The sequence below is a fragment of the Halichoerus grypus genome, chromosome 3 (genome assembly GCF_964656455.1).
Source record: "Halichoerus grypus chromosome 3, mHalGry1.hap1.1, whole genome shotgun sequence".
In the NCBI taxonomy this organism is placed as follows: Eukaryota; Metazoa; Chordata; class Mammalia; order Carnivora; family Phocidae; genus Halichoerus; species Halichoerus grypus.
In genome coordinates, this window is record NC_135714.1 from 160,774,759 (window position 1) to 160,788,182 (window position 13,424).

Consider the following 13,424-nt stretch of genomic DNA (forward strand, 5'->3'; position numbering starts at 1 on the left):
ACACAATAATTACCATATAACACAGGATTACAACGTAATGGTATAGAGACATATGGGTATTAGATAGAATGCATTCACAAAGACAAATCAGCAGCAATAGCCTTACCAGCTGTGGTCCAAGCTGGCTACGGCGACTTTTCAACTACTGAGGTAAAACCAAGTATTTATCCGCGCATGGAGCCCTGGATAGATGTAGATGCTGGCTAAAAATAACTGCTCTGATAAAAATCAACTGTTTTTTGTGCACTTGAAAAACACCTCAGAAGATGTTTTTGTTACCAAAACACCGCTGCCCCTCTTTGGGAAATTGAGCAACTGTTTAAGGAACCAGAGCCTGGAGCTATGACATCGCTGTGACTCAAGGCCCCCAGCGGCGGGCCAGCAAGGCGGGTGACCGTGAGCAGAGCTTCGAATTCGAGCAATGCAAGCAGAAGACTATCCTCACCACCATGGGAGGGCTCCCCACAAGAGGAGAGGATCTAAAATGTTTTCCAGGGGTGAGGAGGGGCCGTGGTGGTCACCACTCTCATCACTCCATCGAAAGTATCGTTTTCAAAGGATACGGGAAATCATTCGTGCAAACACGCCAGAGAACATGTCATGCCAACAAACAAGAAAAGAAATCACCCGTGTTCTACAGAAGATGTAACCAACCGGGTATTCCATTCGCCAATGCGAAGCCACTCAGGAGGTTACACCAAATGCTGGCGGGGAGGCTACCATGTGCTGCCCGACGCTGCCCAGAACAGCAACACGCGTTAGAGCTCAAACCACAAGGCATCCTTTCTGAGCCAGCCATTCTGGTTCTAGATAAGGTATATCCTCTCACCAAAAAATACTGGCATTGAAAAGGATGCTTCTAAAAGATATGCAACGTGAAAAATGTCTAGGGTATATTAAGTATAAGAGGAAATCCGAACATAAAATTGTATATTCAGTGTTCATTTCCTTTCCCTCCTCCCTTCTCTTCATTTACCTATATGCATCCATTCTGTAATACTTAAGTATTTTTAAGGGAGGACTGTGGAGTTGAGGTTAATCCTTTTCTTTAATAACACATGCTGGTAAGTTTTTTGTCCTTTAAAATCCAATGTCCTCTTAAAAAGCACTGAACCTGGGGCACCTGGGTGGCTCAGATGGTTAAATGTCTGCCTTCGGCTCAGGTCATTATCCTGGGGTCCTGGGATCGAGTCCTGCATCAGGCCCCTTCTCCCTCTCCCTCTGCCCCTCCCCCTACTCATGCTCTCTCTCTTGCTCAGTCTCAAATGAACAAAGAGGAATCTTTAAAAAAAAGCACTGAACTGCACACCTTAAATAGGTGAACTGTGTGGTATGTGAGTGATTCCTCAACAAAGCTGTTATTAAAAACAAACTAACTCGTGTCCTCTCAGGTGCCTCCCATCCAATGAATAACCCAGTCCCATTTTGCCTACATGGCATGAACTATGGAAGACTTACCATATCAGCCAGAGCAATATACAAGAACATTCCTCCAGCCAGTGCAAAGATCCAGTTGGCAGAGAAGTGGCTGCCAGCCAGGATGCCAAAGGCCAGACCCACGTAACAGCAGCAGGCAGAAAGGAAGTTGAAGAAGAGAGCCTGCTGGATACTCATCCCGGCATTGAGCAGGATGACAAAGTCTCCTAAGGCAGGACAACAAGAGGGAAGGGCGTGGAAGAGTTAACGCTAGGTCACGGACAGAGAACATGATGAGGACAAACTGCTTCCACTATGCATAACGTCTGGGGGAACAATCAAGACAGACTTCCTCTTCACATCTCGGAGCTGTCTCCATTTACAAAACTAGCCATGTATTTCCAGCCCAGAGGCTGAAAATAACGCACAAGATTTTCAACATAGATAAGCCACTAGCAATAGCCTCATTGCTCTTTTGATGGATGATGAAATAGAAGGAGCTTCTTTCCTCACAACTACACTGAATGGTATTTTCAGGAAACAGAAGTGAGATTGAGAGAAGTTAAATAATTTGTCCAAAGTCACAAGCCAGTAAATTGGCAAAGCCAGGACTTGACCTTGAGTGTCTGAGCCTCTGAAGTCTGGGCCTTTCACACTCTTGCTCTGATAAAACTAAGGGCCTTCTAACTCCTGGCTCATCTACTTCTTCCACCCACATGACCTCTAACAGACATCTCAACCTTTGCAAGATTAATAGGATGTAAGACATAACCTAAAAAAGAGCGAGAGATAACCTATACTGAACACTTAGAATACTCTATGGCACATAGCAAGTCCTTTTCACTGTTTTTGCTCCTTTAATCCTCATGAAAAATCTATGAAGCCATTATTATTAACCCCATTTTAGAGGTGAGGAAACAGCCACAGGATATGGGGCGACAGGGAAACAAACACCCCTATAAAAATCTCCATCATTTTTGGGGTGCCTGGGTGGCTCAGTTGGTTAAGCGTCCAACTCTTGATTTCAGCTCAGGTCATGATCTCGGCATCCTGGGATAGAGCCCCCTGTTGGGCTCTGCGCTCAGCAGGGAGTCTGCTTAAGATTCTCTCTCTCCCTCGCCCTCTGCCCTCTGCCCCCTGCCCCCGAAACCCCTGGCTTGCACTCTCTATCTCTTTCTAAAATAAATAAAACCTCAAAAATCTCCATCATTTTCAATGATCCATTTCAATTATTAATTCAACCGTTAAGAATCAGTGGTTAGATTTCACAGAGCACACAGAATGTGTTAATTATACTAAGCATTCTGAAGTCTGGCAGGGGAGGGTCGGACACAGGAGGGGCGCTGTGCCAGCAACCACGGCCACGCGGGCGGGCCGGGCCGGCGCAGAGCCCGCACACTCACCTAGCTCGTGGGGGAACTCCTCACAGAGGATGGCCACTGAGGTACTGATGCCTTGGAAAACAGACACGGTGAAGGAGGCACCGATAGCCAGGCCATCAATGAAATTGTGGAGGCCGTCGCTCAGGGTGATCATCCAGGCCAGAGTGCCAATATCAGAGTAGCGGACGCCTTTCAACCAGTAACAGGCACTCTGGGAGGCCTGCAGGTCCTACAAGAGAGCCCATCCCCATGGCCCCCCGGTCAAAGGATGGACCTTCAAGGTAAGCCTGAGCCATCGAGGCCATTACTAAAGGCTCCCACCCAAGAGCAGAGGGCCCACTCACCTGGACGGAGAGGGAGCCCACGATGACCTTCTCGTCCATCACGGGGGCCTTCCCATCCAGCTCACTGCTGCAGTGCTGAGGAATCATGTGGTCCAGATCCCCATTCTGCAGCTTCTCGGTCACCCCCTCCTCCTGGTCCTTCTTGGAAGGAAGTGTCTCAGAGGCATAATGGCTGTGTCCATGATGATGCTGGAGGGACCACCGGGAGGGATCAGCACGACACTCACCCAAACCACAAAACCTCCTAAGCACTCACTCGGGGTAGGTGCTCCCAGCCCTGGGAAGACCTCTTCATTCCCACCATCAGAGAAAACACAAGCAGGCAATACACACAGAAACCTAGGGTAAGTTGTTATAGAAATTGAACCAAGGTGAATGGAAGGGTTTGGTGTGGGACAGAAATCAAAGCCGTGACCTCAGGGCCAACACTCGTTCCAGCGAGGCGGCCCTCCCGGCTAGGAAGGTTTAGAGCTCCTCCTTGGCAAGAGCTACCCTGATTGCATTCAGCAACTACTTAGAGGCTAACTGCATGCCAGGCACCAAGATACCTTTTGGAGCTATACCGCCATAAGCATCCAGGTTCTCTGCGGTGGTACTTCCCACCCAGTGACTGTATGTAGCAAGCCCCTCCCTCACCGCTTAAAGACACCAAAGGTATATTAAAGAAATGATCTTGAATGAAACAAGGGGAGAAAGGCACACAGGCCAGATCTGGTTTCTGGTCTGTCCTCACCCCTTGCTAACATCCACGGGAGGGGAGAGACTCCTGAAATCTGTCCACAGCGGGGTGGGGGGGTGGGGGATAGCAGGTAAGTTCACTGCGTCGGTGCTCAGATAACCCCACTACCGAGACACACAAACGTTTCTAGGATGGATGCGTTCCCTAGAAACACCGCCTTTCCCAACAATTAGGCCTCACCTCATTTTTCTGCTTAAGAAGCATCTTCAAGATCTTCTCTGTGAAAAAGAAAAGATAAAAGCCCCCAAACACCACTGCAGATTTGGAGACATAATAATCTTCTAGAGGGTTGAAGCCAAAAGCCTGTGGACCCAGGAAAACAAAGTGAGTTTAAGGAAAAAAAAAAAAGACTTCACGGGTCCCCTCTCGTCTCTTAACCACTTCCTTGATTCTAGGAAAGGAAAGAGATGTACTCACTGGGATAGCTCTGCCACCTACCACTTCCTTCCCTTTCCAGCCAAATTGATCCCCTGACTGGCCTTCATGCCACATCACCAGGCCTGTCAGGTTCTCTCTAGCTTATTTTCTGATGCAAAAGATGGATCCTCTTTAGAATTTTACTCTCAGGAAGAACAGCCCTGGATATGGTTTTCTACTTTTAGTAAAGACTGTCTTCATTTTTCCTGGTGCTTTGCTACAAGGGCAGAATCTGCCCGCAAATTCCATACTTAAGAAGACGCTTGTGTTTATTTTCATTGTTATCTAATGTCCCTGGCTGATCTGCCTATAAACACAAAGAGAGATGGTATAATTACACTTTCTAAAATGGGAAATCCATTCCCCAGTTAAATAATAAGAATTGCGGCATCTTCCTGACCACAGACCTCCCAGTGACCGCAAAGCCAAGAAAGCAGACTGTGTTACTGCACGTGTCAATTTGGGGGTGGGGGCTTGTTTTGGGCTATTTCTGGAAAGTTCACTGATCATGGGGGGAAAAACAAAATCTATTGGGAAAAGGACTGGAGCAGGAATCAGGAGAATTCCACACTCCGTGATGGTCCTGACTTGTGAGGCCTTGGGAAACTGGCTGGTGACCTGCTCCCTCCATCTTCGGACAGGAAACAACCCTCTTGAATAAACCAGCCTTCTCATGAAAAGATCAAAGATGAAAGTGATCCTAAGTACCAGGAACTCTGGGCCGCTTAAAAGGTGAGTGTTTTTCCTTTCTGTTTTAAAGGGGCAAACTGCATCTCTACTTGCTTGTATTGTTTCCTCAGAGACGTAAATGTCAAGTTCTAGAGCAGAAGTGACACATACAGGCCGACTTTCCAGGAGAGACAAATCATCTTAAGAAGAGTGGAGTGAAAACCGTCAACTAACAGTTCTCCACAAAAAGCCAGGAAGGATGGCAGAGTACAAAAGCACAGCTTTAGGAGTTATGAAACCCGGCCTCCAGGATACGTGCTCTTGTTCTGTATCTGTTCAATGGGCAAAGCATTACTTGTTCTCTAGGCATCAGTTGATCTAAGTAAGAATCAACTAAGAAGACACAGAAGCACATCCTAGAAAACATAAGGTGCTCTGAGAAGAAGCATGTAGCATCATCCTTGTGCTTCCCCTCTGGCTATGTGCCCAGGCCTGTCAGACCACCTATCAGGAGACGCCTCCTGCTTACTGTCATCAGTGGGCCTACTGCAGAGGCGGGGCTTCTCCAAGGCCTCCTGCCAGACTGACAAACACTAAGCTGCTCCTGTTCCACGAAGACTCCCTTGTTGACCTCGGCAATGGGGCAAAGGTGCCGTCTGTGTACACAAAACCAGGCTGTTTTATTTAGACCACCTTTGCCCCAAGACAACCTACTGCAGAGGACAGATCTTTTTATTGAGACCTATGGATTCTGCTGGTTTTTCTGTGTGTGCCCCGAGCTCCCAGTCGGGAGCCATAAAGTGATCTCACTACACTACATCTTATCACCCAGCAGTTAGAGCACGTACTGGGCCCCCCGTGCTTTACAAGCATTAACTCATGGAGCCCTCACAACACCGTCATGAGGTCAGTCCGATCATCTCCCCCATTTTGCAAGAGGAAACAGAAGCACAGAGAGGTTCAGTGATTTGCCCAAGGTCACCGAACTTGTCGAAGGTGGAGCTGGGATTCCAACCCAGCTCCCAAACCTATGCTATGCGGCCTCTCCTCACTCGTGACTCCACCTCAGCTTCATTTTCTAAAAGTAAAGGACCTCCTCCTTCCTATTCCTTGTGTCGAAGGGGAGGGTTCTCCCGCTGTGCCCCGCGGTCCCCCCGCCAGAGACTGGCATGCTCCTGTGTGGGAAAGTCCTGGCTTGCCATACCTCGGGGATGAGCTGGAAGAGGGCGTTGGAGTAGAGGGTTCCAATCGCCAGAGCTATGAAGTAGAGCAGCAGCCTCTTGTAAAAAGTCTTCTTCATGAAGGGCACCACGCTGGCCCCCATGAGGGAGCACAGGGAGATGACAGTCACACAGAGGAGACCGTATCCCCACACTGCCGTTGGGGGAGAGCCAGCCCCACCCAGGACAGGGACAAGGGCCAATGCCCCATTTCACAGCAACCACCATTTAGGGGAAACATGGGGTGGAAAGGATGGGGAGGCAATGTGGGAGGTTTGGGTGGATATTAACAAGGAAACAAAAAAGAAAAATCAGAGAGACAAGTAGGGAGGGAGAGAGAAACAGAAAATTTGTTAGTGATTCAAGTCTGATGAAATTTCCTTCAATCAGTTGGATCAGGAGGAATTCAAGGTGGCCTTGGAACCCCCCGGTGGCCCGAGGGACACCTGGAGGCGCACCTGCCAGCTGGTGTGGCTACAGGGCGGGACGCTGCCTCATCACACCACGGAGGTGTGCTTCGGCCTATCCACAGGCTGCCCATGACAGACTTTGGACTCGAGGGCTCTCTCTTTAATAGGAAACAAGATCAAGGGGACAAAGAGAGCTCATTGTGCTGCCGTGTTTGCTTTTCACATCCGGACCACACCGTATAGGCACATACACCACCTGGACGCGGCAGGCTTGGCGCAAGACACAACAAAGTCAGGTGTGCAGGGCAGCGGGATGGAGAACAGGCAAAACCGAGGCCCATAAAATTCCGTTTCTTCACTTCTCAGGGGTTTTTTTGTTTTGTTTTGATTTTGTTTTTCTCCCAAGTTTGTTTCCATTTGCTCTGAGAGCACTCCAGCATAGAGGACAGAGTTCCAAGATCACCTTGTCACAAAAAATATTTCCTCTGTTATTTCCCAGTGTCCCACACTCCAGGTAGGATGAAATGGAGCTAGGACCAGGCAGGCCCCTGTGAGCCACAGGGGCGGAGCATGTACAATTATTATATTTCTATTCAACAGGCAATACGGCATTTTATTTCAAATCTTTAAAGAATTAATAAATTCAGTTTCTGGAGCTGAAAAAAAAAGACCAAGATGAGGCCTCCCATGAGAAGTGCTTGTTAGAGTAATGTGGGATTTTTAGATAACATTGAGATGGTTCCTCTTAAACCAAATTTCTTCTCTCATTTAGAAGGAAAAGGCAAGGCCTGGGCATCCCATTGACATCACTTCTGGCTAAGTCTTTTGATTGGGAAAGGCTGGGGAGTCACTGACACGGACTCTTTTTATGAAAGGCAGCACCCCTGTTCCCAAAGGAGGTCCACACAGTCACCCCTACTGCATGGGCACAGCCCTGCCTGCGCTGACAAAGTGGGCAGACCGTCAACTTGGGTCTTATTTTTTTAGCTCCTCAGTGGTCACAATTAAAAAGCAAAATTAACAAATATTTCAAAACAGTCAAGTAAGGGCGCCAGGAGGTCAGTCCTATCCCAGGAAAAAGTCAAGATGCAAGGTATGAAGGACTGAGTGCCTTTTCCTTTGTCTTGGAATTTTAATCTCATTTGTTTTTGTTAAATAGTTTTTCTTCTGTTTGGCTCTCTATGGTATGAATTATGACCTACTTGGGAAAAAAAAAAGATCACTTGCTTTTGAGCCCAATTCTACCGATCAGTTGTTAGCCTCTTTTCCTTCCACCTCCTTCCAGATGGGTGGTCTCGTGGTGGCCACACCTGAGTACCGCCAGGGCCTCTGCTTAGAACAGAGCGGGTATGGAGTCCCAGGGCTTGGACAGCGACCACCAGCTGCACCGCTCCCTCTGAGCCCTGCCAACCGGGCTTTGGAGAGGCAGGGGCTGGGGAAGGGAGGCTGACAGATCTCTGACTGGGAGGGCAAATGGGGAGAGCCTTGCATCTGACATCACCTGAAGAGGCCACAGGCCAGCCTGGGCGCCCCAGAGCGAGAGAAGGCCCTCGAGATCCAGAGTCAGAAGTCATATTTGTGTCCCTTGATATGAGGGAGAAGTGAATTTTTCAGGTGGCAACTGTCAGGTGCCTCGGAACACGGGGTGGGGGCGGCGCAGCGGCTGGCCCCCAGGGAAAGAGGACGCACGAGTTCTGTTCTACTGCACCTCTGGGATGAGCTGGAAGAGCGCGTTAGAGAGCAGCGTTCCAATGGACAGGGCGATGAAGTATGTGAGCACACGGCTGAAAAAGGCTTTCTCCGTGCACGGCAGGACGAGGACTCCCAGGAGAGAGGCCAGGTTAATCAGGGAAACACTGAGGAAGCCAAAGCCCCACACTGTGGAGGAACAAGAACAGACGAGGGCCTCCATTACTGAGGGTGGGGGTGTTCTTGCTGCCTGGGGGGGCCGGTTTGGAATTCAGCTACGATCGGGGCAGACAGAGAACAGCAACCCGTCAGTACAGACCGGAGTCCATCTCCGGCTGGGTGCTGTGGGGAAGCCTACAAACACAGCAAAGCTGCTCTCAGAAGAAGCTTACCTTTTCAATGGAGAGGCAGGTGAAAACGACAGGCAAGTTGAAAAACCAGGAGTGAAATGATGAGGGCAGCAAACAATGAGCATAAGGCAGGCTGCACATGCTAGGCACCGAGGGGCTGGCAGGCCCGCGGCGGTCACGGACACTCACAGCCGCTGGGGTCCGCCCTGGCTGGCGCACAGGGCCTGCGCAGGGCGGGGGAAGGGGGCCGAGGGCAGCCACACTGCAACACCGAGGCATTAGTCCCTTGTAGTTTAATGAGAACAAAAATGAAAAAGTGGCCAAAAAAAAAAAAGCATCCACAGGCTGGTCCAAAAGCCCACACTGAGTTCACCAGCCACGCCACCCAATCCGACAATATGCCGGAGCAGCTGTGTGAGTGTGGAAGACAGCAGTGTCACCATCCCTCTAACCCACTCCCCCGGTGTTGATGAGCTGCTCGCTGGATAGATCTTCCGTGAGCAGCACTGGCCCCAGCCTCCGTGTCCCTGCTCACCTTCGATGGCGCTTGGCTTCCCCTCTTCTGTCTGCTCATCCTCCTCGTTCTCCTGGTTCTCAGAGGAGCAGGCTCGGGAATCCAGCTGCTGGAGGATGGTAGGGCAGAACTCCTGGAACTCAATCCTTCCAATCCGTGACTGGTTGCTCAAATTGTGGGCAGCAAAGAGGTCTCCAGAACTGAAGCACTGAGACAAAGGGAAAGAGGCAGGAAGCCTCTCAGAACCCAAAATCACATGTCACCTCTTGCCGCAACCGACTAGCCTTCCACAAGGAGAAAACAAAAATGGAACCTGTCCAAATCCTGGGGGGGGGGGGGGGGTCTATAGACTCATCTCTAGGGATGAGAGCAAGGTGGTTCCTCAACTTGAAAAACTGATGAATAATCTCAGAGATCGGTCGCCCAGCGCAAGTCACACACCTTACACACACCCATTAGTACCTGGCTGCCCACAAGGTCTGGGAACAACTGAATCCCAGTCTTTGTGACCAGGGTGTGCTTTTTGGAAAACATGATCCTATCTGCATATCTGAAAATACAGCTTCATCCAGATACCAAATCTACCCGCACATCACAACAGCCTGAAGAGTTATTATATTAAAATGCATATTCCAGATACTTCTCCAGAGCTATTGAGCTCTGGCACCTAAAGAGGAACATCAGTCCCCATGACCATATATGTAGTGTTGACCCCAGCCTGAAGAATGTGTTGACAGAGATTAGGGGAGGAAGGAAGGAAAATCTAAAGATTCAGTCTACCTACCATGAAGCACGTAAGGGCTGGTAGAGGACATGAATGCTCACTCCCCTTGGGAGGCGTTAGGTAAGTAGTTCTCACATACTGTTCTTATGAAACACTGCAGTTCTACTTCTAATTATACTTTATACACTTAGAATCAGTCTTTATCTGGGTTGGTTTAACATGGGTCGGTCTCTAACAGCCCTCCGGGTGTGCTGACAAGTGAGAGCTCCTGGGCCTACAAAGCAGACGCAGCTGGACTCCGGGGACCCCAAGATACTGCTGCTGCGCCAGGAGGCCCCCTGGGCTCAGTCTGCATGGGCCTGTGAGGGCAGCCCGCTGCCCAGCTCCGACGTCACTGCACACCTGCGCCTCTGCGTCCAGGCTGCCTGGTCCCTTGGCCGTGTGGCCTCTCCAAAAAGTTTTCCTTCAAGATGAAGGCCCTGGACACCTAGCCCCCAAACCTTCGTTGATTACTCTAGCATACACCCCACCCCCTCTCTTGCCTCTGAATCCTATGAAGACTGTCCAACCCATAGCATTTAACACTTCATTTTTTAAAAAAGATTTACTTATTCATTTTAGAGAGAGAAAACGAGAAAGTGAGTGAGCAGGGGGGAGGGGAAGAGGGAAAGAATCTCGAGTAGACTCCCCGCCAAAAATGGAGCCCAAAGCCCAAAGCGGGGCTCAATCCCACGACCCCTCCCATGACCCCAAGATCATGACCTAAGCAGAAATCAAGAGTTGGACACTCAACCAACGGAGCCACCCAGGCCCCCCTAACACTTCATTTTTTTTATCAGATAACTCTGTCCTCCGGTGGGTAAGCTCTCCATCTTGACAGCAAACTCTTCAACATGACTCATTTTTCTCTATTTCTCGCAGCACCTCAGCACAGGGAACAAAGCAGATATATAAAGACATTGCTGGCTGACTTACATTTGGCTGCCACAAATAGCCTCAGACTATGATTAGCCGAGATGACATGGAAGAACAAAGAGAACCAGAAGCCAAAGGACTTGGGTCTTAGTCCTGCACTGTCCAGGAACTCACTGAGGGACCCTTGGCATTCCCTTGTAAATAATGAAGGCTTTCCACCTGCACTTGGAGGGAGTGTGAGGCTCCCCTGCGACTGCAGGCAAAGGGCCTTGTAACCTGCAAACCCTATGAGACACGCCGGCTGTCCCGGGAGCTCTGGCTTGCCCACGGGTGATCCCAGTGCAGCCGTGAGGAAGCATGCGGAGGGCTGAGAACTCCCACTGACTGCTCCCTCCAGTCAGGGCTTCAGAACAGCTACGTGGGAGGACAGGAGGTGCTGCTGGGGACCCAGACAATGGGGGAAGAAGAGTTGGCCCCTCTGTTCTACCAGCATGGCTCGCCTGCCTCAAGCTGCGTGGGCTTCCCGTGTCTGACTAGACCGTGACCCCCCCAGGGGGCAGACAGTGCTCAGCACAGCTGAGAGCCTTACCGTCGAGAGGTTCCTCTGTCCGTGCACAGGCTGGGTGACATTGTCCCTGCCCACGCCCACATCCAGGTGGTTGAGCAGGGCCTTGAGCTGTTGCAGGGTGAGGCTGTCACCCTCCCCGTAGCGATGCAGGAGGTCCTGCAGGAAAAAGGCCGCACTGATGCCTGGCGTCCCTGTGGACACAGCGTGAGCTTCAGGAATAGCACTCCATAAGCTGACCCAGGTCAGCAGGAAGCAGTTAGGGAAGGCTGGGTGGAGCAGCTCCATGATGACAAATAAGCCTGTAAGAAGGAAAGGCAGGTGAGTGAGAGGCTCCAGACACCCACCCTCTCCTCCTGCTTCCCCACCAGACACATGGGACCCAGCAGCCTCGCTCCGGACAGCCTCCTCTCCCCTCTGACTCTTCACCCTTCTCTAACGTCTCTCTGCCAAGCTTTCGAGAAAAACCCTTCTTTTCAAAGCATGGAATAAAAAAATAATGAAAGGACAAATTAAACAGATTTGACTAAATTTAAAGACTAAAAAGTAAAACAACTGTGATTATGGTTAAAAAGTCTCTATCTTTTAGAGACACTATTGAAATAACCACAGATTAAACAATACCTCGCCTGAAATTTGCTTCAAAATAACAAAGAGGGAGCATAGATGAGACAAGACCAGGCATGAGTTTATAACTCATGAAACTGCTTGATGGGTGAATAGGAATTCACTACACTATTCTATTTTTTTTTAAGTAAACTCTATACCCAACGTGGGGCTCGAACTTACAACCCTGAGATCAAAAGTCGCATGCTCTGCCGACTGAGCCAGCCAGGCGCCCCTATACTACCACACTTTTGTAACGTTGGAAATGCTCCAAAATAAAAAGTTGCCTTAAAAACAAACAAACAAAACAACAGGGGCGCCTGGGTGGCTCGGTCGGTTAATTCGGCTCAGGTCAGGTCATGATCCCGAGATCCTGCTGGAGCCCTGCATTGAGCTCCCTGCTCAGCAGGGTATCTGCTTCTCCCTCTGCCCCTCCCCCCATCCATGCTTGTGCTCGCTCGCACACTCTCTGAAATAAATAAATAAAATCTTTAAAAAACAAACAACACATACACAAAAACAAAACAAAAAAACTACAACTAAAAGAGGGGAAAAAATAGACTGGGAACAAGTACATCATCAAACATGACAAAGGTTTATTTCTATATACCTAAATAAGAGAACAAAAATGAAAAAGTACTCGGACTCTCTGGTTTGTTAAGAATACACTTAAGGGGGTCAGGGGGATTGGCAAAATGGGTCAAGGGGATTGAGAGGTGCAGACCCCCAGCTATAAAATAAGTAAGACACAGGGATGAAAAGTACAGCACAGGAAACACCGTCAACACCACTGCAATAAGCTGGTAGGGTGACAGGTGGTGAATAGGCTTATCGTGGTGAGCGCGTAACATATATAAATGTCGAATCACTATGTTCTACACCTGAAACTACTATATTGTATGTCAACTACAATAAAAAAAAAGAATACAAACTTAAAAGATGGATGGTGCTATATTTCTGCTTATTAAATAAAACAGCAAAACACATTTAAAAAAAATACGAAACTGAATGTTAGTGAGGTCTAACAACAGAGTAAGAGACTGCTTGGTGGCTAGATAAATCACCAGACTCTTGAAAGTTACGATAATAAAAGCGTTTCGATCCTATGAATTGTTACATCTACTTTTAGAATGTGTACTAATCGAAGCAACCCAAAAATAAAAAAGGCTATAGGAAGAAAGTTATGGTCAGGCGAATTATATCAATTTCATTGAATAGTATGCAGCTATAAAAATGGAGTTTAATGTTAAGCAAAGAAGCAGAATGATTATGTAACAAAGTTAGGAAGTGAGAAGGAACAGGGAAAAATAGGTCTCAGAGTTAGCAGGGCTGATGATGACTTTCTTTCGTTAATCATTTCCCTCAGTATAGTTATAATTTAATTAGGGAAATAAACACTAGGCCGGGGGCTGGGGGGGGGGGGATGAGCCTATTTAATCTAGACCCAGGAACCCAATCACTGCA

At 48.8% G+C, this 13,424-nt stretch overlaps 1 protein-coding gene across 5 annotated transcripts in view; it reads right to left on the minus strand.

The window, feature by feature from the left end:
* The window catches only part of SLC39A14 (solute carrier family 39 member 14), a 47,448-nt gene that overhangs the window by 3,460 nt on the left and 30,564 nt on the right, over positions 1-13,424 (minus strand). For 4 of the 5 annotated variants that reach the window (XM_078069523.1, XM_078069522.1, XM_036075162.2 and 1 more), the window contains 7 exons: positions 11,379-11,656; positions 9,172-9,358; positions 6,172-6,341; positions 4,062-4,184; positions 3,143-3,331; positions 2,820-3,027; positions 1,459-1,643 (listed from right to left, as the gene is read on the minus strand). In XM_078069523.1, coding sequence (XP_077925649.1) covers positions 1,459-1,643; positions 2,820-3,027; positions 3,143-3,331; positions 4,062-4,184; positions 6,172-6,341; positions 9,172-9,358; positions 11,379-11,642 — 1,326 coding nt within the window. In that variant the 5' untranslated portion in view covers positions 11,643-11,656. Of the gene's footprint in view, positions 1-1,458; positions 1,644-2,819; positions 3,028-3,142; positions 3,332-4,061; positions 4,185-6,171; positions 6,342-8,305; positions 8,476-9,171; positions 9,359-11,378; positions 11,657-13,424 lie in introns of all 5 variants that reach the window. The other variant, XM_078069521.1, reaches the window with a different exon arrangement.